This window comes from Mustela lutreola, chromosome 2, assembly GCF_030435805.1.
Source record: "Mustela lutreola isolate mMusLut2 chromosome 2, mMusLut2.pri, whole genome shotgun sequence".
NCBI lineage: Eukaryota > Metazoa > Chordata > Mammalia > Carnivora > Mustelidae > Mustela > Mustela lutreola.
Genome location: NC_081291.1, coordinates 60,659,117 through 60,682,929, shown reverse-complemented (window position 1 = coordinate 60,682,929; position 23,813 = coordinate 60,659,117). Strand labels below are relative to the sequence as shown.

At 43.6% G+C, this 23,813-nt stretch overlaps 1 protein-coding gene across 6 annotated transcripts in view; it reads right to left on the bottom strand.

Moving 5' to 3' along the window:
• Window positions 1-23,813, bottom strand: part of SLC41A3 (solute carrier family 41 member 3) — a 138,433-nt gene that overhangs the window by 10,078 nt on the left and 104,542 nt on the right. For 5 of the 6 annotated variants that reach the window (XM_059161973.1, XM_059161970.1, XM_059161971.1 and 2 more), the window contains 5 exons: window positions 15,640-15,784; window positions 12,541-12,687; window positions 9,522-9,666; window positions 8,374-8,453; window positions 5,218-5,352 (listed from right to left, as the gene is read on the bottom strand). In XM_059161973.1, coding sequence (XP_059017956.1) covers window positions 5,218-5,352; window positions 8,374-8,453; window positions 9,522-9,666; window positions 12,541-12,687; window positions 15,640-15,784 — 652 coding nt within the window. The remainder of the gene's footprint in view (window positions 1-5,217; window positions 5,353-8,373; window positions 8,454-9,521; window positions 9,667-12,540; window positions 12,688-15,639; window positions 15,785-23,813) is intronic. The other variant, XM_059161974.1, reaches the window with a different exon arrangement.

The following is a 23,813-nucleotide window of genomic DNA, read 5'->3' as shown; positions in this document are numbered from 1 at the left end:
CATGAATATGGATGCCAAGATTCTCAACCAGATCCCACCTAATATGATCCAACAGTACATTAAAAAGATTACCCATTGTGGCCAGGTGGAATTTATCCATGGGATGCAAGGCTGGTTCAACATTCACAAATAAATGTGATAGAACAAATCAATAAGAAAAGAGAGAAGAACCACATGGTCCTCTCAATTGATGCAGAAAAAGCATTTGACAAAATCCAGCATCCATTCCTGATTAAAACGCTTCAAAGTCTAGGGATAGAGGGAACATTCTTCAACTTCATAAAAATCTATGTATGAAAAATGCACAGCAAATATTATCCTCAATGGGAAAAGCTGACAGCCTTCCTGTTGAGATCAGGAACAGGACAAGGTTGTCCAATCTCACCACTCTTGTTCAATATAGTATTAGCAGTCCTAGCAACGACAATCAGACAACAAAGAGAAATAAAAGGTATTCAAATTGGCAATGAAGAAGTTAAACTTTCTTTCTTCACAGATGACATGATACTTTATATGGAAAACCCAAAAGACTCCACCCCCAAACTACTAGAACTCATATAGCAATTCAGTAATGTGGCAGGATACAAAATCAATGTACAGAAATCAGTTGCTTTCTAGTACACTAACAATGAAAATATAGAAAGGCAAATGAGAGAATTAAATCCACTTATAAAATCAAGAGCCATAAATACCTGGGAATCAACCTAACCAAAGTGGTAAAGGATCTGTACTCGAGGAACTACGGAATACTCATGAAAGAAATTGAAGAAGACAGAAAAAGATGGAAGGCCATTCCATGATCTTGGATTGGAAGAATAAACATTGTTAAAATGTCTATACTGCCTAGAGCAATCTATACTTTTAATGCCATTCTGATCAAAATTCCATCGGTATTTTTCAAAGAGTTGGAACAAATAATCCTAAAACTTGCACAAAATCAGAGGAGACCCCCAAATTCCTAAGGAAATGTTGAAAAAGAAAACTGGGGGGCATCACATTACCTGATTTCAAGCTTTACTACAAACTTGTGATCACCAAGACAGCATGGTACTGGCATAAAAACAGACACATAGACCAGCGGAACAGAGTAGAGAGCCCATATATGTACACTCAACTCCATGTTCAAATCATCTTCAACAAAGCAGGAAAAAATGAACAGTGGAAAAAAACCCAGTCTCTTTAATAAATGGTGCTGGGAAAATTAGACAGCTATACAAAGAATGAAACTTGACCATTCTCTTACACCATACACAAAGATAAACTCAAAATGGATAAAAGACCTCATTGTGAGGCAGGAATCCATCAGAATCATAGAGGAGAACATAGGCAGTAACCTTCTCAACATTAGCCACATCAACTTCTTTCAAGATATGTCTCTACAGGCAAAGGAAACAAAAGCAAAATTGAACTTCTGGGACTCCATCAAGATCAAAACCTTGTTCACAGCAAAGGAAAGTCAACAAAACAAGGAGACAATCAATAGTATAGGAGAAGTTTTTCCCAAATGACAGTACAAAGGGCTGACATCCAAGATCTATAAAGAACTTCTCAAACTCAACATACACAAAACAGATCATCATGTCAAAAATGGGCAGAAGATAAGAACAGAGACATCTCCAATGAAGACATACAAATGGCTATCAGACACATGAAAAATGTTCATCATCACTAGCCATCAGGGAGACTCAAATTAGAACCACATTGAGATATCACCTTACACCAGTTAGAAAGGCCAAAATTAACAAGACAGGAAACAACATGTGTTGGAAGGGATGTGGAGAAAGGGGAACCCTCTTCCACTGTTGGTGGGAATGCAAGTTGGTGCAGCCTCTTTGAGAACAGTGTGGAGATTCCTCAAGAAATCAAAAATAGAACTTCCCTATGACCCTGCCATTGCACTCCTGGGTATTTACCCCAAAGATACAGATGTAGTGAAAAGAAGGGCCATCTGTACCCCAATGTTTATAGCAGCAATGGCCATGGTCGCCTAACTATGGAAACAACCAAGATGCCCTTCAATGGACGAATGGATAAGGAAGATGTGGTCCATATACACTATGGAGTATTATGCCTCCATCAGAAATGATGAATACCCAACTTTTGTAGCAACATGGACGGGACTGGAAGAGATTCTGCTGAGTGAAATATGTCAAGCAGAGAGAGTCAATTATCATATGGTTTCACTTATTTGTGGAGCATACCAAATAGCATGGAGGACATGGGGAGATAGAGAGGAGAAGGGAGTTGGGGGAAATTGGAAGGGGAGGTGAACCATGAGAGACAATGAACTCTGAAAAAAGACAGTCTCTTCAATAAATGGTGCTGGGAAAACTGGACAGCTATATGTAGAAGAATGAAACTCGACCATTCTCTTACACCGTACACAAAGATAAACTCAAAATGGATAAAAGACCTCAATGTGAGACAGGAATCCATCAGAATCCTAGTGGAGAACATAGGCAGTAATCTCTTCAATATCAGCCACAGCAACTTCTTTCAAGATATGTCTCCAAAGGCAAAGGAAACTAAAGCGAAAATAAACTTTTGGGACTTCATCAAAATCAAAAGCTTCTGCACAGCAAAGGAAACAGTCAAAAAAACAAAGAGGCAACCCACGGAATGGGAGAAGATATTTGCAAATGACAGTACAGACAAAAGGTTGATATCCAGGATCTATAATGAACTCCTCAAACTCAACACACATGAAACAGGCAAACATATCAAAAATGGGAAGAAGATATGAACAGACACTTCTCCCATCAAGACATATAAATGGCTATCAGACACATGAAAAAATGTTCATCATCATTAGCCCTCAGGGAGATTCAAATTAAAACCACATTGAGATATCACCTTACACCAGTTAGAATGGCTAAAATTAACAAAATAGGAAACAACATGTGTAGGAGAGGATGTGGAGAAAGGGGAACCCTCTTCCATTGTTGGTGGGAATGCAAGTTGGTGCAGCCTCTTTGGAGAACAGTGTGGAGATTCCTCAAGAAATTAAAAATAGAGCTTCCCTATGACCCTGCCATTGCACTCCTGGGCATTTACCCCAATGATACAGATGTCATGCAAAGAAGGGCCATCTGTACCCCAATGTTTATAGCAGCAATGGCCATAGGCCCCAAATTATGGAAAGAACCAAGATGCCCCTCAATAGATGAATGGATAAAGAAGATATGGTCCACATATACTATGGATTATTATGCTTCCATCAGAAAGGATGAATACCCACTTTTTGTATCAACATGGATGGGACTGGTAGAGATTATGCTGAGTGAAGTAAGTCAAGCAGAGAGAGTCAATTATCAAATGGTTTCACTTACTTGTAGAGCATAAAGAAAAACAGGGAAGACATGGGGAGACAGACAAGGAGTGAGTTGGGGGACATGAGAGACTGTGGACTCTGGGAAACAAACAGGGTTTTGAAGTGGAGGTGAGTGGGGGTTTTGGTGAGCCTGGTGGTGGGTATTTTGGAAGGCACGTATTGCATGGAGCACTCGGTGTGGTACATAAACAATGAATTCTGGAACAAAGAATAGAAATTTTAAAAAAATAATTAATTAACTAATTTTAAAAATTCAACTTGATAAGACAACTAACAGACCCTACAAATGAGATGACACAGATGGTAGAACTATCTGAAAGCAATTTTAATGAATCCATTATAGAAATGCTTAAACTAGCAATTACAAATGTATTTGAAACAAATGAGAAAAATAGAAATTTCTTGTAAAAAAAAAAGTCTCATAAAAGAAACAGAATATATAAAGAAGACCCATGTAGAAATTTAGAAATGAAAAAATACAGTAACTAACCAAAATCCCTGAAGAACTTAATGAATGGGATGAGTAGCAGAGTGGAGAGGTCAGAGGAATGAACCTGTGAACTTGAAAAAAAAAAGAAAAACATATGGTAATTAGTGAATCTGAATAAGAGAGAATAAACTAGGCTTGGGGAAAAATTGAACAGGACCCCCAGGAGTGGGGGTTTGGGACTGTAACAGAAGATCTACCATTCATGTCATCAGAATAATCAGAAGGAAAGGTAGAAGACAGGGGCTGACGGTGTATTTGAAGAAATCATGGTTTAAAATTTCCCAAATTGGCAAAAGATAAATCCATGTACTCAAGGAGATGAGTAAACCCCAAACATGGAAAACCCCAACAAATCCACAACTATGTGCATCACCACTCAAGAACTAAAAAGTGAAGAAAAAGTTTTGAAACAAACAGACAAATGTCACCTTATGTATATGATAAAAATAATTCAAATGACACTAATATCTCATCAGAAACCAGGGAATTCAGAAGAAAGCAGCACCTTTTTCAAGTACTGAAAGGAAACATCAACCCAGAATTTTATATCTGGCAAAAATATCCTTCAGAAATGTGCCAAGAAACCTACCCTAAAAGAATGGGCGAAGGTAGTTCTTGAAACAGGAAGGAAATGATTAAAAGAAAATGCAGTGGCAGAAAAAATGCAAGTTTTAAAGGTAACAAAAATATAGAAAGACATCCAATGGTTTCCAGTGGTTGTTGGAATAGAATCCAGTTTCTCTTCCTCAAGCTTCAAGGCCTTAGAGTGATCAACCCCTCTCTCTGGTCTCAGCTTCCTCCATCCTCTCCCCTGCTCATTATGCTCAGGCCTCCCTGGCCTTTCAGTGCTTCAGACTTACCAAGCTCCTTCATGCTTCTGAGCCTTTGTTCATGCTGTCCCCCTGCCTCAAACAACTCTCTTGCTCCAACTCAGCTCCTCCCCACCCACCCTCACTTGCTCCCCTCATCATCCTCAGAGAGGAACTTTCCAAACCCAAATCTCAGTATCTCCTGAAATTCTTTCAACTGAACTCTGTGCTTTTTTATTTTAAAACATTCCACAATTTGTAGTTAAATTCTCCTTTTTGGTGTGTTTATCTGCTCTTCTGGATTGTGTAAATCCATGTGGGCAAGAATCAGCTTTCTCTGACTCATCACTGCAACCTGACACCTAGTACATGGCAAACCTTCAATAAATATCTGAATTAATGGATGGATCAACTAGTGGCAGGGGTAGGGAGTCAGGCCTCAGGGCGGAGGAGCTGGGAATGATGATGATCTGGGCTGAGGTCAGCAGTGGTCTCAACATCTGTTGCTATAGAGCAGATTCCAATGATGGCAGTTTTTACTTGTGTAAAGAAATGGTCACATGGCCTCTTGAAGACATTAGACCCACCTGAGGTGCAGAAAGTGGAGCATGGGTTAGGCCAGAACTGTTTCATCCACAGGGGGAGGACACCAGGCGTGCTCCACATGTGCAGGTAGGTGGAGATCCGGCTGGTCTGAATGGCCACCAAATTGCCACCAACACCTGGGAGGAGAAAAAGAACACCAGTCTCTAAGTTCTATCTCTTATTTAAGTCTATGTCCTCCGGGAACTCTTCCTTGACTGATTCAGCACTGGATCTATCTTCTCCTCCCACTTCACCACAGATCTTGTTCGGCACCAAGCATGGGTAAATTGGACCCTGTGAGTGAGGTATCACCTTAGCAGCTATCTCTTATGGTGAAGGAAGTGTGACTGGCAAAGTAGGTTTTTAATACATATTTGTTGGGTACAGGGAGGGGGTGTAGAAGAGGGAGGGAGGGAGGAAGGGTGGTGACAGAAAAGCCTATGGGAGGGTATCTTGATAAGCCATTTAAGGTCATAGGATGTGACAGGAATCAGATTACAGACTGGAACATCTGAGAAAATGAAAGGGTTTTTTTTTTCTCCTAAGGTGGGAAGGAGACAGAAGATAAAGTGGGGGACAGCAACAAGGGAAAAGGAGCTATTATATGCAACAGGCCTGGGGCTTGCTGATTGAGACCCCAGTTTGCACAGGAAATGAACTGTGCCCAGCCCTGCCAGGACCATAGGGCCCAGGCAACAAAGGCCATGCTGAGCTCCCTCTGCAGGGCCAGGATCTAGGGCTGGGAGAGGATGGGGTCTACCCATGGCCATTTCCTTTAGAGGCTGGGCGGGCTGCCCCCATTCTATTTCCTCAGCCCCTTGGGGATTAACCCGTCACTGGGCTGGATGTGCCCAGTGATCTCCAGAGGGAAAAACTAACTACCCTGTATACAAAGAATGGTCTGTGGGCAGAGGACAGCTGAGATCTATTTTGCTAGACCCACACAATTGATTGACTGACTGATTGACTGATTGATTTTATTATGTTCAGGTAGCCCCCACATAGTACATCACTAGTTTTTCATGTAGTGCTTAATGATTCAATAGTTGTGTAGCACTGGGTGTTATGCACATGATTTAAAAAAAAAGGAAAAAACTTTAAAAAAATGTAACTAAAATTAATTGCCAGCTTCTCCTAAGAAGTCTGTTGAGGCAACTCCAGACCTCCAGTCTTGCCAGGGAGCAACTGGCTGGTGCTGAGCAGGTCCTGCTCACTCCACATCAGGAACATGCTCTGTAGTGTGACTGTTCCATCCCACTCCTTATTACCCAGTTACTGTCACACCTGCTGAACTCATTCAAACTGCATTCGTGGCCCCAGAGGCATCTGAGTTGGTGACATCCAAGGAAATATGTCCAAGTGTTAAACATTAGGACCTGACTTGACCACTGTAGTCCTCTGGTGGCTGGCCCCTCGTGAGAGAGGCCAGCCCTGCCCCAGTTGGTAGCAGACCTGCAGGGTGGCCCACTGACATGTAAGGAACAATCACCTGGGTTCCCATGAAAGTAGGGGGAGGGGGCTCCCAAGGGCCTCTGAAGCCTATTCTTTCTTTCCTTCCTTCCTTTTTCCTTCCTTCCTTCCTTCCTTCCTCCCTCTTAAAGATTTTATTTATGTATTTGACAGAGAGAGAGGGAGAGATATTGACAGCATAATCTGGGGGAGTGGCAGGTAGAGGGAGAAGCAGGCTCCTTACTAGGCAGGGAGCCTGATGTGGGACTCAATCCTGGAACCCCAGGTTCATTACCTGAGCTGAAGGCAGCTGCTTAACTGACTGAGCCATCCAGGTGCCCCTGAATCCTGTTTCTACAGGCCCAGAACACCAGAGCCTGGGACCAAGTGAAGTGTGCAGTATGTTATCACATTTGGATCCTCTCCTGACTGGTCAGTCTCATTTACAGATTCTTATCAGAAGATGTACACAAACCAAACTTTGGTTCATAGAAGGGTCCTTTTATGCCCACAGGGTCTAAGTCTAAAAGGTTAATCAGTGAAGGGTCTGGTGAAAGACAATGGGGAGTGGAGGGGGTTCAGGCCAATGCAATAGCATAAGCCCTATCTCAGTGGCAGCTGATTCTCACCTCACCCAGAATGTAAATTCAATACTGTCACAGCCTTGCTTTTTAAGAAGACAGAAATCCAGATTTTTATGTACAAATGTCTGAGTTTCAAATGTCATCAATGAATCTAAGTTTTTTAAAAATTAAATTTATTTATTTTCAGCATAACAGTATTATGTTTTCACCACACCCAGTGCTCCATGAAATCCATGCCCTCTATAATACCCACTACCTGGTACCCCAATCTCCCACCCCCCTGTCACTTCAAACCCCTCAGATTGTTTTTCAGAGTCCATAGTCTCTCATGATTTACCTCCCTTTCCAATTTCCCCCAACTCCCTTCTCCTAACTCCCCATGTCCTCCATGCTATTTGGTATGCTCCACAAATAAGTGAAACTATATGATAATTGACTCTCTCTGCTGGACTTATTTCACTCAGCATAATCTCTTCCAGTCTCGTCCATGTTGCTACAAAAGTTGGGTATTCATCCTTTCTGATGGAGGCATAATACTCCATAGGGTATATGGACCACATTTTCCTTATCCATTCGTCTGTTGAAGAGCATCTTGGTTCTTTCCAGAGTTTGGCGACCGTGGCCATTGCTGCTATAAACGTTAGGGTACAGATGGCCCTTCTTTTCACTACATCTGTATCTTTGGGGTAAATACCCAGGAGTGCAATTTCAGGGTCATAGGGAAGTTCTATTTGAATCTAAGTTTTTTTAAAAAAACCAAACCATGAAAAGCCAACACCCCAGTTCTAAAGGCCACATTTCATCTGCATGTTCCAATGAATCCTGGCGTAGACACTGGGTGCCTTCAACAGGTGGGATTTAGCTCTGGGGGAAGGCTCAAGTCTCCATGGTGACTGTGAGGAAAAGGGTGTGAGCTGGTGGAGCAGTGGGCAGGACTTTCTCCCCAAGGGTCTCCTTCCACCTGAAACAAACCAGCCCAGCAGCCGCTGCCCAGTAGAAGAATGGCCAAGACTCTCAGGGCCTGGAGCCGGATCTCTGAAGTCACTGTTGTCTAGATCCCACTGACCCAGCCCTGGGGGCCAGTGCAGCCCAGAGGCCCCGGGTTATGGTGCTGCCCATACCTACCACATATGATAGGAGTAAATATGGCCATGCCTTGGTACTGCTGTTTAGAAACAGTTTTGTTCAAGATGAGCCCTCCGAAACTGGGGAGAAAGTAGAGGCCAAATGGTTAGTTTAACTTTGCAGGTGACACTCGTGCCCCTGTGTACAGGTAGCTGTAGTTACCTGGCACACCTCTATATAAAATATCTCATCACCCGGCCCTCCCACTTTCCAGAAGACCCATCAGATAATGTCATCCTACTAAAAACAAATGTCAAACTCCTTTTCAAAGCCACTTAGTTGGCTGGGCTCTGCCATGTGGATTGCTCCTGAACTGTAACTGTAATGCTATTTTCCCGAGCAGAAAATGGAACTTGCATGAGTATAATCCCATGCTGCTTGTTCTTGGAGATGCTACAATAATACCTCACTCCCACCAGCCCCAATAGTTTAGCAAAGGCTGTCCTTCCCCCCTACAGGCCTGGAAAAGTTTGATCAGTTTGTTTAAGGAGCCCAGGAGCTTCCTGGAAGCAAAGACACTTAGACCATAATGGCCTCTCCCTGAGATTCAAAGTTAGGAAAGCACCTCAGAAAAGACTGGGGTAGTCCCTGTCCAGGCCTGTTAACAGAAAGGGCTCTGGAGGATATGGTTTCCAGGGTGGAAGACCTGAGACGAGCTAAGGGGCTTGGGGCCACTAGTCTCTCAGCCTTCTAGGTCCCACCAGCAGCCATGCTGTAGAAATGGTGTTCACAGAGCCAGGTACAGGGCTCCCTGCAGCATAAGGAGGGGTCCAGCCCAGTGAGAGCTCTGGCAGTATAGGAGGGGGAGACCCAGTGTCCTGCAATGCCATGAGGGGGCAGGGAACTGAGGCATTTCTGCACTCATTTGATGTTCCCAAGTTTGGCTCTTCCTGGCTCTCTGGTGCTCCTGCAATTGTGAATAGGGCTGCCTCTCAGAATAAGTAAGCCCTAAGGTTCCTGGTGAGAGGGAAAGAGATAAAGAAGAAAGGCATGACTCAACCAGCACCAGGACTTAGTAGGGGAGCCCACAGAAACCATGAGTGCCCCCTCACTCCAGAGGCACTGTGGGTCTTAGGTACTCTCCCTGTCTCAGAGGCCGGGGAGGCCTGGGAAGGTAGAAGCTGGTGGCAGCCCTCGCTCATGCTCACCTGCTAATGACCATCGCTAGGATGATTGGGAACCACCCGAATTTCAGGATCTTCATGATGGGTGGGCTCTGCCTGGCAACGAGGACCCACACAGGGATCAGGGCCATGAAGCCAATACACACCAGTGGTGTCAGATATCGATTGTCTGTGGGGAGAGAGACAGGATGTGTGCCAGGGCACATGAGCATGGCCTCCTGGACCATGGCCTGGGTCCCAAAGATGAAAGGTGGGCTGAGCACTAAGGGCTCAAGACAATTCTGTCCCCAGCAGCTTAGGGTGAACCAACCTAAGATACCTCTCAGCAATTTGTACCATCTAATGAAGCAACTGGAAAAGCTCCTCTTTGTCCTCAGTTCCTGACAGAGTCCCCTTCACTTCTCTTTTTCACTATTTTCCTGACATAAGAACGAATCCTCTTCCAGTTCCTCCCATCCCAACCTAATTATTAGTATTAATGGTGGCATTTACAGGATTGTGACCATGGGCCAGCACTGGCTCTCAGCACTTCCCAAGCACAAACTCACTTCATGTTCTCAACTACCCCTCAGATAGGCATAGGAGAGACTACAGTGTGAAGAGACAGCCCACCAGGACTCAAGCCAGTATGCAGAAATCAGGGCTAAAGCCAGAGTTAATTAATGATGCCCATCCTGCTCCTGGCTGAGGCCAGTCCAAGGTGACCTCCTCAGCATCCATGCGTCTCAGGGCCCAGAACATGGTCAGCTTTGCAGAAACTCATGCCCCTGTGTCATTTCTTTTCTTTTTAAAGATTTTATTTATTTATTTGACAGGCAGAGATCACAAGTTGGCAGAGAGGCAAGCAGAGAGAGAGAAGGGGAAGCAGGCTCCCCGCTGAGCAGAGAGCCTGATGCAGGGCTCAATCCCAGGACCCTGAGATCATGACCTGAACCAAAAGCAGAGGCTCAACCCACTGAGCCACCCAGGCACCCCCCTGTGTCATTTTCTTGAGCTGGTATGAGCCATGAATACAGACCTGGGTCTGGGACATCTGACTGTACCTGGGACCAGGCCAGGACCCAACACATATCATTGCCATTCCCACACACTCTCTTTCTACTTATAGTTTGTATGTCACCTTCCAAATGCACACAGAATAAGACACAAGCTTTCTCTAGAACAGTCTTCTCACCCCCAGCCCCACATCCAAAGGGCAGGCTTGGGCTCAGGGCAGTGCATGCCCCTCTGCAGAGTGGGCCTCAGCACTCAGGTGTTCAGGTAGGTCTTTGCCCCATACTCCTTTCTCTGATCAGCATCATTAGAAGCATCTCCCTCTTGTCTTTCTCTGCACTAAGAAATAACAGTTCATTCCTTTCCTGGAGCAACTGACTACAAGGAAGGGCAGGCCACAACCACGGTGGGCTACAGACCAAGTGCTTTATGGCAGAAATCTCAAAGGCTCTGGGAGGCAGCAGTCTACAGGAGCATTACTTGCAGGATACTTTTGCATTCCAATTTTTCTAGAATGACTTGGAACCTGGTAGAGGTTCCACCTCATATTTTCCCACCACCATGATGAATATATCCCTCTGCATATGGCTTGTCTTCCCAACTACACTGACAGGTGACATGGTCAACAGCTCACTCCTTATCAGTGAAGATTTGTCTGATATATCACAGGCCCAGTGAACCCCCCAAGCACACCCAAGGTATCTTCACAGTCTAATTCAAGAGATGTACAGCCTAACGCTATTCAACAGCTTAGTAGGTCATGTGTTGAAACATGCACTATTTCAGTAGGGGTACAGCAGGGTGGAGAGGAAGGGTCTAGGGATACCTGTGACTTGCATTTGTTTTATAATTAAAACTCAATTAATCAACCCATACACAAATCTTGTTTTAAATTCAGTTTTATTTAAAAAGAAAATTAGGTCATCTTATTATTATACCTTGATTGCCACTTATAGGAACCTTGAAAATCTCCCAACCATTAAATATCAGTGGCAAGCATATCCCAGGGTGGCAAGGACCCAGGCCCAGAGCTGATAAGGAAAGGTTCCCAGTGCCTGAACACTGTACATGGCAGGTACCTGGTCAGTATGCTTAAGATGCTGGCACGAAGAGGCTGAATGATCTCTTATGGTTTTGGGTTCATGTCCCCACAGGGCAATGCTAAACTGGGGCTTCACTGCAGCTATGCCTTTCTCCAGGCATTTCCTCCAACTGAGTGACACTACATACCTCACTGCTCCCCACTGTCCTCTTCACCATCCGCTCCACTCACTGATGCCCCTCTGCCCCCCAGCACTCAGGGTAGTGACCATGCTCAGAATCCACACTTATAGATCCAAACAATTGTGGGTGGTCAGCTGAAGGGGAAAGTAACAACTGTGAGGCTCGGAGGGGAGAGGCCAGCTGTGGAAAGCTGGAAGGTGAGAACCATCTGGCAAGGGGGATGCTGCCCATCAACACGGCCCAGGACATGAGGAAACCTTGGTGCTCCCAGAGAAGACTTGGGGAGACCCCTGGTGGAGGGAGGTCCTCTGGCCATGAAGGCCTGTAATACAGGATATGTAAATGCCTCCTTGGCGGTTGGCCAGGATACTGGGCCACCCTCTGAGGAGCCTGGGGCTTCTCCTGCCTCACACCTATAGAGAGAGCCTATGCTGTGTCTACTTCACTGCCCACAGTTATGGCATTCCTTTTTGGGAGTTGCTTCCCAGGTGATCTGAATGTGTCCGTTGTGAACTGTCTTTCCATGGAGCTCTGTTAGCCTCCAGCCCTCCCTGGTCTCCTTGTGCACCCCTGTCCTAAGAGGGAGACTGACAATGTATCTATTGACCTGAGTAGTTGGGAGAGCTTCAGGTACCTGCTGGAGAACACCACAAAGTTGCCGAATGACCTCAGGCTTTGCCTCTGGAAAAGTAGGATTTCTCACCCCATGACAGACCCCATGGGTTCCCTTCTGTGTGAAGAGTGCCTGATCTGAATGGTGCAAGCTGGGTGCGAATGTCAGACCCAGCCTTGCTCGTAGGCCCCTCCTCCCTGGGGCACCCCTTACCTTTGTGTTTATAGAGGAAGCTGCTGACAAAAGCCAGAATGGACAATGTGATAAGATCTCCCAGGCTGGCAGCAATAGGTGTGGCAATGTTGTCTGGGTTGAGCCCGAGTTTCCGAGCACCAATCACTATACAGACCATCAGCATTCCTGTGGAGAGGAGACAGAGGACACTCAAAGCACAGGATGAGAAGGTTGCAGGGAGGCTGCTCAGTAACTCAGTTCTATTCACACAGACCTAGCCTGAAGCCAGGCTGCCCTGACACTCAGTTTCACTGCTGTGCTGGAGCCTGAGAAGGCTACAGATTTGGGGTGGGGGGTGGAACCTGTGACATGCAAGTGTGATATCAAGGAGCAGTCTGAAAGCTTTGCTGATACACTCAAATCCATAGGGAGAAAACATGGAGATGATTCCTGGGCTCCCAAACCACCTGGAGCTACAGACATGAAGCCCAGAGCCCCTCACTTCAGGGAAGATGATTCCAAAACCACTCTGAACGATGGAGCCCCAGGGGCAGAGCACATCCTCTTGTGTCCATTGCAGTCCCTGGGGAAACAGGTGCCTTAGTGCAACAGGTCATGTGAGGGGTTAGTGGCAAAGCCTGGGAGGGGGAGTTGGGGAGATGGGAGTGCCAGGAGACCCACAGGATATGGTTGGGGTCACCCAGGGTGGGAGAAGGGGAGGGAGAGAAAGGGAAGCAGGTACAGATTGCATTATAGTACTGTCAGCGGGGCCACATCTCTGGGGAGCAGGCCAATCTCAGGAGCCCAGCAGGGCCACCACTGGGTGCAGGCAGCAGGTGGCCTCCACCAGTGGGGTGGGGGGTGGAGTTTCAGGTGCTGCACTGGTGACTTCCCCCAGGCCTCCTTTCCATCCTGACCCCATATTCTGAGGCGACGGTCATAGGTCATCTTCTAGTCTTCAGCCACTGCCTAGGACTTAATCCAACAGCCTTGCATGTGGGTCTTTGAGAAGACACTTTATATCTTGGCTATTGGTGTTTTAACATTATACCCAGTATTCTGTAACTCTAAATAAAATTATTCTTATCACCTCCATGCCATACTAGCATAGCCATACCTGGCCATAGTTTGTGACGTTTCATGACCAGGTCACAGCTACTTTCTCTCCTTTGGAAGGTCACTTCTAAGTGAAGCTGAGTCTGCATAGCTGGCGGTATGGCAGCAATCCCCCAGGGACCACATAAGACACCACCGGTTTGAGAGCACTTACTAAAATCTACCACCATTACCCCCTGGCTCTACAGCGGAGTCATATGATGAGCCACCAGCAATGTTTCTGAACTTCTACACCTCTCTGGACAACCCAGCTATGTCCATGCTGCTGAGCTCCACACTCTCTCTGAGCCTCAATTTCCTTATCTATAAAATGGGGAGCTAGGAATGGCATTCTCTATATGGCCTCACAGAACAGGACTGGCCTTCTGGATCATCTGACTGTGTGGTTTTCAGAGGAGACTTTATGTCAAGGATCTCCAGGGCTCTAACTCTTCAGAGGGTGGGACATACTCATTCTGCTCATCCCTTGGCCAGACCGGAACAGGTACCTGGACAGGAGCACACATCCTACCCAGGGAAGCACAGTTTGTGAATCTGCTCCTGGGTTTCTGCACTCTTACCCTCCCTCCTGATTATATGCACTAGCACAGGAAGGAAGGAAAACCAACAAATAGCCTTCCAGGTCATCTTACAGAATGCTGAGCCCAAAGGGGTTTTCTGAGCAGTCAGATGGGGGACAGAAGTGTAAATGCAAATCTAATTCATAGTTTTCACTTATTCCTTCTATACTTGCAAATGGTTTGCAAGAGATACTCAGACATGCAGTCCAGAAGAGAACCAGAATAAAGCCCATTCATTCAACAAACATTTAGGAGCTGGTAATATGCCTATTTTAGATAATGAAAATAACCATCAGGCTCTGTACTCACACAGTAAATGCTTGTCAGGCGGAGGACTGGACAATGAACAAACAAGTGAACCAGTATGTGAAGTAAATAAACAGGACATGAAAAGAAAGCATGATTACAAACAGGGGGCAGGCCTAGAGAGCTGATCAGAGAGGGCTCAGAAAAGAGACACCTGGCACTTTGCTGAAATTCTACATGCTCATGGATGGGTGTCTCACTCTGCACCAGAACACCAACATCACAAAACAGCACAGTAACTCACCAGAGCATCCCAGCACCGCAACAGTGCCCAGAGCACAACAGATGCCCAGTAAGTAACAAGTCATGAGTGAACGGGTGACATTCCACAGTAACAGCTGCTACTGACATGCATGAGCTCCCTGAAGACAGGGTATATCTGGCAGTGCTCATGTCTTCCTGCCTTCTACAGGCACGTAGGAAGCACCTGGTGTGTGGCAGGCAGTGTGGTGATAGGAATAGAATTGGAGAAGGGGGGGTCCCTCTCTAAGGAGATGACATTTTAGCTAAGAGGTGAGACAGAAAATGAATGAAGAAAATGGCTAATTACAGATTTTCACAAGTGCTCTATAAGGAAAACAGGTGCATGGTGCAGAGGAGCATGGTGGCAGCTGGGGAGAAGGCGGGAGGGCAGAACCTGTGCAAAGGCCATCTGAAAAGACCTCTCTTCAGAGATGAATTGAAGTTAAAACCTGAGCCTTGCTCCCCACCATGATTGAAGAGCCCACCACAAGTCCAAATGTAAGCTGTGCTCAAGAAATGTTTAAAGACCGACTGAATGAGTAAGTGAATGAAGGGATGAAGGAATGAAGAGATGAGGGGATGGATGGATGGATGGATGGATGGAGAGATGAATGTGTCTACTGAACAAAGGCCAGTTATTTAAACAGAGGGAAGAGAAGTGGAGTCAGCAGCTCGCTCTGGCACACACACCCTGCCTGGAAGGGGATGCATCCTCCCTGCCCATCTTCAAGGTGCATCGGTAACCCAACAGGCTGTCCCCCAGCCCCTGGAAGGTATGTGAGGCTTCATCATTAGTGCTTTCATTTTTCATATCTCAAGGAATTGAAACACAAAGAGTTGAGAGCAGAGCAAGTAGGAATGGGGGTGGAGAGAGCCAGGAGGGGGCGGTCACTGGGATGGGGGATTAGCTGACCTAGAGCAAAGGCAGCAAGGAAGGCAGTGATGATGCTGCTGGCACACAGCAACTCCACCTTTGCAAAGTCTAACTCCTCCTTAGATACAGCGCCTAGCAGCAGGGCAGCCACAGCAGCCAGGAGACCCACGACAGTAGCCTGCACCTGTCAGGGCAGAAATCAGAAATGTGAGGAAACATGCCTCTGACCACCATCACTCCTTTTACTCTGCCTCCTCTCTGACCATGAGAGGTCATTATGCCATTCACCTCTACCTCTCCTCCCTTACCCCAAAATCTGCCAATGGCCCCTCCAACCTGGGAAAAACAAAGACTAACACCTTTCTTTAATCCAATTCTTTGGAAAACTAGTTTTCCTGTTCTGCAACTAGTTCAATGTCACTTGCTTCAAGAAATCATCTTCTACTCAGCCTTTGGCCAAGGGCAACCAGTCTCTTGCTTGGGGCTCCTCTCACAGCTCTAGGCAGAAGTGCTCTGTTGTCTCCAGCTACACAGACAACCAATCTTCCCTGCAATATGGAAACACTCCATGATCCACAGCTATACCTTGGAAGCCTCTATGCACACTTTCCATCTCTCTCCCTGCCTTCCTTCCTTGGCACTTGCTTGGCATGCTGGTGCCCCCTTTCTCTACATTCTCCCCCATCCAAGCTGTGGTTCCCATTTCATCTCAGTGGGGACACATCTCTGCTGCTCACTCAGGTTAGTACCATGAGGTTCCCTTGGTCTGAGTATCAATCCTGGCACCTGTTCTCAAGACAGTTGACTCTTCAATCCTATGCAGATGAAAACCTGTGTGTAACTTGAGACTGCCCCCAAAACTTAACTACTAATAGCCTACTGTTGACCAGAAGCCTTACCTATAAAGTAAAGTCAAGTAACACATATTCTGTATGTTATGTGTACTACATATTGTATTCTTATAATAAAGTAAGCTAGAGAAAAGAAAATCATAAGGAATTATACATTTACAGTACTGTATTTATTGAAACATATCTGCATAGAAGCAGACATGCACAGTTCAAACCTGTGTTGTCCAAGGGTTAACTGTAACTCAAATGTCTTTTTTTTTAATAAGTTATTCATTTTTTAAAAAAATACTTATTTATTTTGAGAGAGGGCATGAGAATGGGAGAGAGAAAGAGCATGAGAGGGGGAGGTCAGAGGGAGAAGCAGGCTCCATACCGAGCAGGTAGCCCGACATGGGACTCAATCCCAGGACTCCAGGATCATGACCTGAGCTGAAGGCAGTTGCTTAACCAACTGAACCACCCAGGTGTCCTAATTCAAATGTCTTAATGGAAACATGTTGTGTTATTAAGGAAGGCTGAATAAACAGAGAACTGTACCGTTTACACAGATGACAAATGCTTCCCAAGTTAACCTATATAGTTCCAACCAAAGTCCCAGGAAGCTTTTTCATGGCACTTGACAACTCATCTTAAGTTTCACAAAGATGAGTAGATGTGCAAAAATAGCCTAGACAGTTTGAGAAAAAAGATCAAGAGGGAGTTTTGGCACATTCATTATCAATACATAGTTTTAAGGCTATAGTAACTAAAACATGGTGGTACTGGCAGAGAAACAAACAGATCAGCAGGACATACTGGTATTCAGGAACTGTATCATGAATATATGAAAATTTAATATATAAAAATTTAATAATCATAAAGGTGGCATTTCAAATCAGTATGGAATGGGTAGATACTGAATAAACAAGGAAAGAGAAAGTGGGTATCTATCTGGGGGAAAATTATATTCCTATTTTATACCATACGGACACATACACATAGACATACCACTAAACATAAAACCTCAAGTGTGAAATAGAAGAAAATATAGAATAATTATGTTTCAGATTTTGGACTAGAGAGGGACTCCCTCTGAAGATAAAACATATAAAGTCTATAAATAAAAAGAGAGATAAGTGTATATAAATCCAATTATGAGTTCTATGTGATACCAGAAATTCAAAGATGAAGAGAGAGCTAGAGAAAATATCTCCAGCATTTACAACTAATAAAGCATTAATGATCAAAATAATGAAGTCCATATTATGAATCAATGGCAACTTTGAAGAACTCAACAGAAAAATGTACACAGAAAAGGAAATACAAATGGCTAAGAAACACACAAAACACACAAAAATGTGACCAACTTCCTGAATAATCAGGAAAACTTAAAATAAATTCCCAATTTAATAGTAGGCATCTTATTTCTTCATAACTGACATTGATCTTCCTCTACTAAAAGGTCAGTGTCATCTCAGTTTCTACTGGAGTCCCTCAGCAGGTGCTTAGCACACATTTGTGCTCATCCAATGAATGAATGAATCAATGCATGGATGGGAGACACTATTTTTATCCATAGGACTAGGTAAAATTAAAATTTAAAAGGTTGATAACATAAAATACTAACTGACAAATATATATGAAAATGGTTCTCTTAAATGTAGACATGGTAAAATTGGTACAGGAATTTGGGGGGAGGGGATCTGGTTACAATTTATCCATATACTTTATGATCTAGCATTTGCCCAGGAAAAATTTGCACATGTGAACAAAGAATAATGTAATAATGATAATGATGACTGGAGTTGATATTTACTGAGTGCTTACTATGTGCTATTCTCAGTGATTTCCATTTATTAAGTCACTCTTGAAAGTGTAAGTTACAGAATTATATGTACAGCACAATACTTCTAATGCTTAAAATACAGAAAGTTGGGTAAAGATGGCAGAGAAGTAGCAGACAGAGATGATATCAGGTCACAGGAGTTCAGCTAGATAGTTATCAAACCATTCTGAACACCCACAAACTGAACAGGAGATTGAAGAGAAAAAGAGCAACAATTCTAGGGACAGAAAGGTAGGATGTGTGGAGAAGTGAATCTGATTGGAAGATAGACCGCTGGGGGAAAGGCCAGCTCCTGGCAAGTGGTGGAGCAATGGAGCATGAAATCCAAACTTTTAGAAGTTTGCTCCACTAAGGGACATTGCTTCAGAGGCTAAGCAGGGGTGGAGCCCTCACAGGGACAGTGTAGTCTCAGGTCCCATGGGGTCACAGAAAGACTAGAGGTATCTGAATATAGCAGAGCTTGCAGGTATCAGAGCAGGGAAGCCAACTACAGAGACAGAGCCAAGTAGTGCGCTCTCAGCTTGGGGTTACCTTAAACTGTGATCTGTGGCACAGTCAGACCACTGCTCTTTGAGCAGGGACCCACAAGTGGCAGATCCAGGGAGACCTAGATTCCTCCACTGGAAGAGCAGCATAGCAGGAATCTGCCGGGTTTGAAGACTCCAAATGGGGCTGAGCGCAAAACATAGAAATGCTTGATCACAGGCCAGGTGAGCATGGAGCTCAGCTGGACACCAGGGAGACAGGAGGGATTGATTGTTTTTATCTGAGGGTGCACTGAGGAATGCAAACCCGAGCTTTCAGCTCCCTAAGCCAGAGATTGGGAGGCCACCATTTTCATTCCTATCCTCCAGAGCTCCATGGAAAGCATTCAGGAAACAAAAGTTCCCAAGAACAAACCCCAGCAGATTACTTAGCCTGGCCCCTGGCAAGGGTGGTGCAATTCCACCTGAGGCAAAGACATTTGAGAATCACTACAACAGGACTTGCCCACAGATAAGCAAGAACATCCAGCTAAGACCAAGCTCACTGATCAAGGAGAGCCGTGGAATTCCAGAGGAGGGGAAAGCAAAACATGGAATTCATGACTTTCTCCCCATGATTCCTTAGTCTTGAAAAGTTAATTAAACTTTTTAATTTTATACATTTCTTATTCTAATTTTTAAAATTTTCCCTCTTTCCTCTTTAAAGGCTTTTTAAAAAATTAAATTTATTTATTTTCAGCATAACAGTATTATTTTTTCACCACACCCAGTGTCCATGCAATCCATGCCCTCTATAATACCCACCACCTGTACCTTAATGATACCTTTTTAAAAATATCTTAATGAAACCTTTCTAAAAATATCTTAAAACTTCATTATCATAGTCATATCTTATCCTTCATTTTATCTAACTTTAATTTTTGTATACATATAGTTTTTTCATCTAAAAAATTTTGGGATACAACTTCTTCTAATAGACCAAAATATACCATAAATCTAGCACAGGGCTATGTTTTAGAATCCAGCCAGATCAACTTCTCTCCACTTTCATTTCCTTTCTTTTTCCAACCAACTTATCAATTCCTTTTTTAGAATTTTTTATAATTTTCATCTTTACAGTCATATTCCATCCCTTCATTGTGTTAACCAATTAATTTTAACATTTTATTAAACCCATATATCCAAAAATATTTCTTTATTTTTTTAAATTTTTATTGATTTTTAAAATTTCATTTCAGTGTTACAAAATTCATTGTTTATGCACCACACCTAGTGCTCCATGCAATATGTGCCCTCTATAATGCCCACCACCAAGCTCCCCCAACCTCGTACACCCACCCTGCAAAAACCCTCAGAAGATTTTTCAGAGTCCACAGTCTCTCATGGTTCATCACTCCCTCCAATTTCCCCCAACTCCCTTCCCCTCTCCAGCTCCCCATGTCCTCCAAGTTATTCCTTATGCTCCCCAAATAAGTGAAACCATATGGTAATTGACTCTCTCTCCTTGACTTATTTCATTCAGCATTATCTCTTCCAATCCCATCCCTCTTGATACATAAGTTGGGTATTCATCCTTTCCGATGGAGACATAATACTCCAAGGTATATATGGACCACATCTTCTTTATCCATTCATCATTAAAGGGCCTCTTGGTTCTTTCCACGGTTTGGTGACTGTGGCCATTGCTGCATGAACATTGGGCTATAGATGGCCCTTCTTTTCACTACATCTGTATCTTTGGGGCAAATACCCAGTACTGCAATTGCAGGGCCATAGGGAAGCTCTATTTTTAATTTCTTGAGGAATCTCCACACTGTTTTCCAAGGTGGCTGGACCAACTTGCATTCCCACCAATAGTGTAAGAGAGTTCCCCTTTCTCCACATCCTCTCCAACACGTGTTGTTTACAGTCTAGATAATTTTGTCCATTATAACTGGTGTCAGGTGGTATCTCAGTGTGGTTTTGATTTTAATCTCCCTGATGGCTAGTGATGATGAACATTTTTTTTATGTGTCTGATAGCCATTTGTATGTCTTTAGAGAAGTGTCTGTTCATGTCTTCTGCCCATTTTTTGACTCGATTCTCTGATTTTTAGGGTGCTGACTTTGAGAAGTTCTTTATAGAACCTGCATATCAGCCCTTTGTCTGTATTGTCATTTGCGAATATCTTCTCCCATTCCATGGGTTGCCTCTTTGTTTTGTTGACTATTTCTTTTGCTGTGCAGAAGGTTTTGATCTTGATGGAGTCTGAAAAGTTCATTTCCCTTTTGTTTTCTTTGCCTTTGGAGAAATATCTTGAAAGAAGTTGCTGTGCAAAGCTTCTGCACAGCAAAGGAAATAGTAAAAAAAAACAAAGAGGCAACCCACGGAATGGAAGAAGATATTTGCAAATGGCAGTACAGACAAAAGGTTGATATCCAGGATCTATAATGAACTCCTCAAACTCAACACACACGAAACAGGCAAACATATCAAAAAATGGGAAGAAGATATGAACAGACACTTCTCCCATCAAGACATACAAATGGCTATCAGACACATGAAAAAATGTTCATCATCATTAGCCCTCAGGGAGATTCAAATTAAAACCACATTGAGATATCACCTTACACCAGTTAGAATGGCCAAAATTAGCAAGACAGGAAACAACATGTGTTGGAGAGGATGTGGAGAAAGGGGAACCCTCTTCCACTGTTGGTGGGAATGCAAGTTGGTGCAGCCTCCTTGGAGAACAGTGTGCAGATTCCTCAAGAAATTAAAAATAGAACTTCCCTATGACCCTGCCATTGCACTCCTGGGTATTTACCTCAAAGATACAGATGTCGTGAAAAGATGGGCCATCTGTACCCCAATGTTTATAGCAGCAATGGTCACGGTCACCAAACTGTGGAAAGAACCAAGATGCCCTTCAACGGACGAATGGATAAGGAAGATGTGGTCCATATACACTATGGAGTATTATGCCTCCATCAGAAAGGACGAATACCCAACTTTTGTAGCAACATGGACAGGACTGGAAGAGATTATGCTGAGTGAAATATGTCAAGCAGAGAGAGTCAATTATCATATGGTTTCACTTATTTGTGGAGCATAACAAATATCATGGAGGACAATGGGTGTTAGAGAGGAGAAGGGAGTTGGGGTAAATTGCAAGGGGAGGTGAATCATGAGAGACTATGGACTCTGAAAAACAATCTGAGGTGTTTGAAGTGGTGGGGGGGTGGGAGGTCGGGGTATCAGGTGGTGGGTATTCTAGAGGGCATGGATTGCATGGAGTACTGGGTGTGGTGAAAAAATAATGAATACTGTTTTTCTGAAAATAAATAAATTGAAAAAATTTAAAAAAAAAAGAAGTGGTCAAAATAAAATTAAATAAATAAATAGATAAATAAATAAATAAATAAATAAATAAAGAAGTTGCTGTGGCCGATGTCGAAGAGGTTACTGCCTATGTTCTCCTCTAGGATTCTGATGGATTCCTGCCTCACATTGAGGTCGTTTATCCATTTCGAGTTTATCTTTGTGTATGGTGTAAGAGAATGGTCAAGTTTCATTCTTCTACACATATCTGTCCAATTTTCCCAGCACTCTTTATTGAAGAGACTGTTTTTTTTTCCACTGTACATTTTTTCCTGCTTTGTTGAAGATGATTTGACCATGGAGTTGAGTGTGCATATTTGGGCTCTCTACTCTGTTCCACTGGTCTATGTGTCTGTTTTTGTTCCTGTACCCTGTTGTCTTGGTGACCACAGGTTTGTAGTAAAGCTTGAAATGAAGCAACGTGATGCTGCCAGTTTTCTTTCCCCTTTTCAACATTTCCTGAGCCAATTGGAGTCTCTTCTGATCCATACAAATTTTATGATTGTTTGCTCCAGCTCTTTGAAAAATGCTGGTGGAATTTTGATTGGAATGACACTGAAAGTATAGGTAGCTCTAAGCAGTACAGATATTTTAACAATATTTATTCTTCTGATCCATGAGCATGAAATGCTCTTCCATCTTTTTGTGTCTTCTTCAATTTCTTCATGAGTGTTCTGTAGTTCCTTGAGTACAGATCATTTACCACTTTGGTTAGGTTGATTCCCAGGTATCTTATGGTTCTTGGTGTTATAGATAATGGACTGATTCTCTCATTTGCCTTTCTATATTTTCATTGTTATGCACTAGAAAGCAACTAATTTCTGTACATTGATTTTCTATCCTGCCACATTACTGAATTGCTATATGAGTTCTAGTAGTTTGGGGGTGGAGTCTTTTGGATTTTCCATATAAAGTATCATGTCATCTGCGAAGAGAGAGAGAGTTTAACTTCTTCATTGCCAATTTGGATAACTTTGTTGTCTGATTGCTGTTGCTGGGGCTTCTAATACTATGTTGAACAAGAGAGGTGAGAGTGGGCATCCTTGTCCTGTTCCTGATCCCAAAGGGAAGGCTGTCAGCTTTTCCCAATTGAAGATGTTATGCGCTGTGGGTTTTTCATAGATAGATTTTATGAAGTTGAGGAATGTTCCCTCTATCCCTATACTTTGAAACATTTTAATCAGGAATGGATGCTGGATTTTGTCAAATGCTTTTTCTGCATCAATTAAGAGGACCATGTGGTTCTTCTCTCTTTTCTTATAGATTTGTTCTATCATATGGATTGATTTGCGAATTTGAACCACCCTTGCAACCCACAGATAAATCCCACCTGGTCATGGTAGATAATCTTTTTACTGTACTGTTGGATCCTATTAGCAAGGATTTTGGTGAGAATCTTAGTATCCATACTCATCAGGGATATGGTCTGAAATTCACCCTTTGGTGGAGTCTTTGCCTGGTTTGGGGATCAGGGTAATGCTGGCTTCATAATAACAGTCTGAAAGTTTGCCTTGTGCTTCAATTTTTTGAGACAGCTTCAGGAGAACAGGGATTATTTCTTCTTTGAAAATTTTTTAGAATTCCTCAGGGAATCGTCAGGTCCTGGGCTCTTGTTTTTTGGGAGGATTTTGATCACTGCTTCAATCTAGTTACTAGATATTGGTCTATTCAGGTTGTCAATTTCTTCCTGGT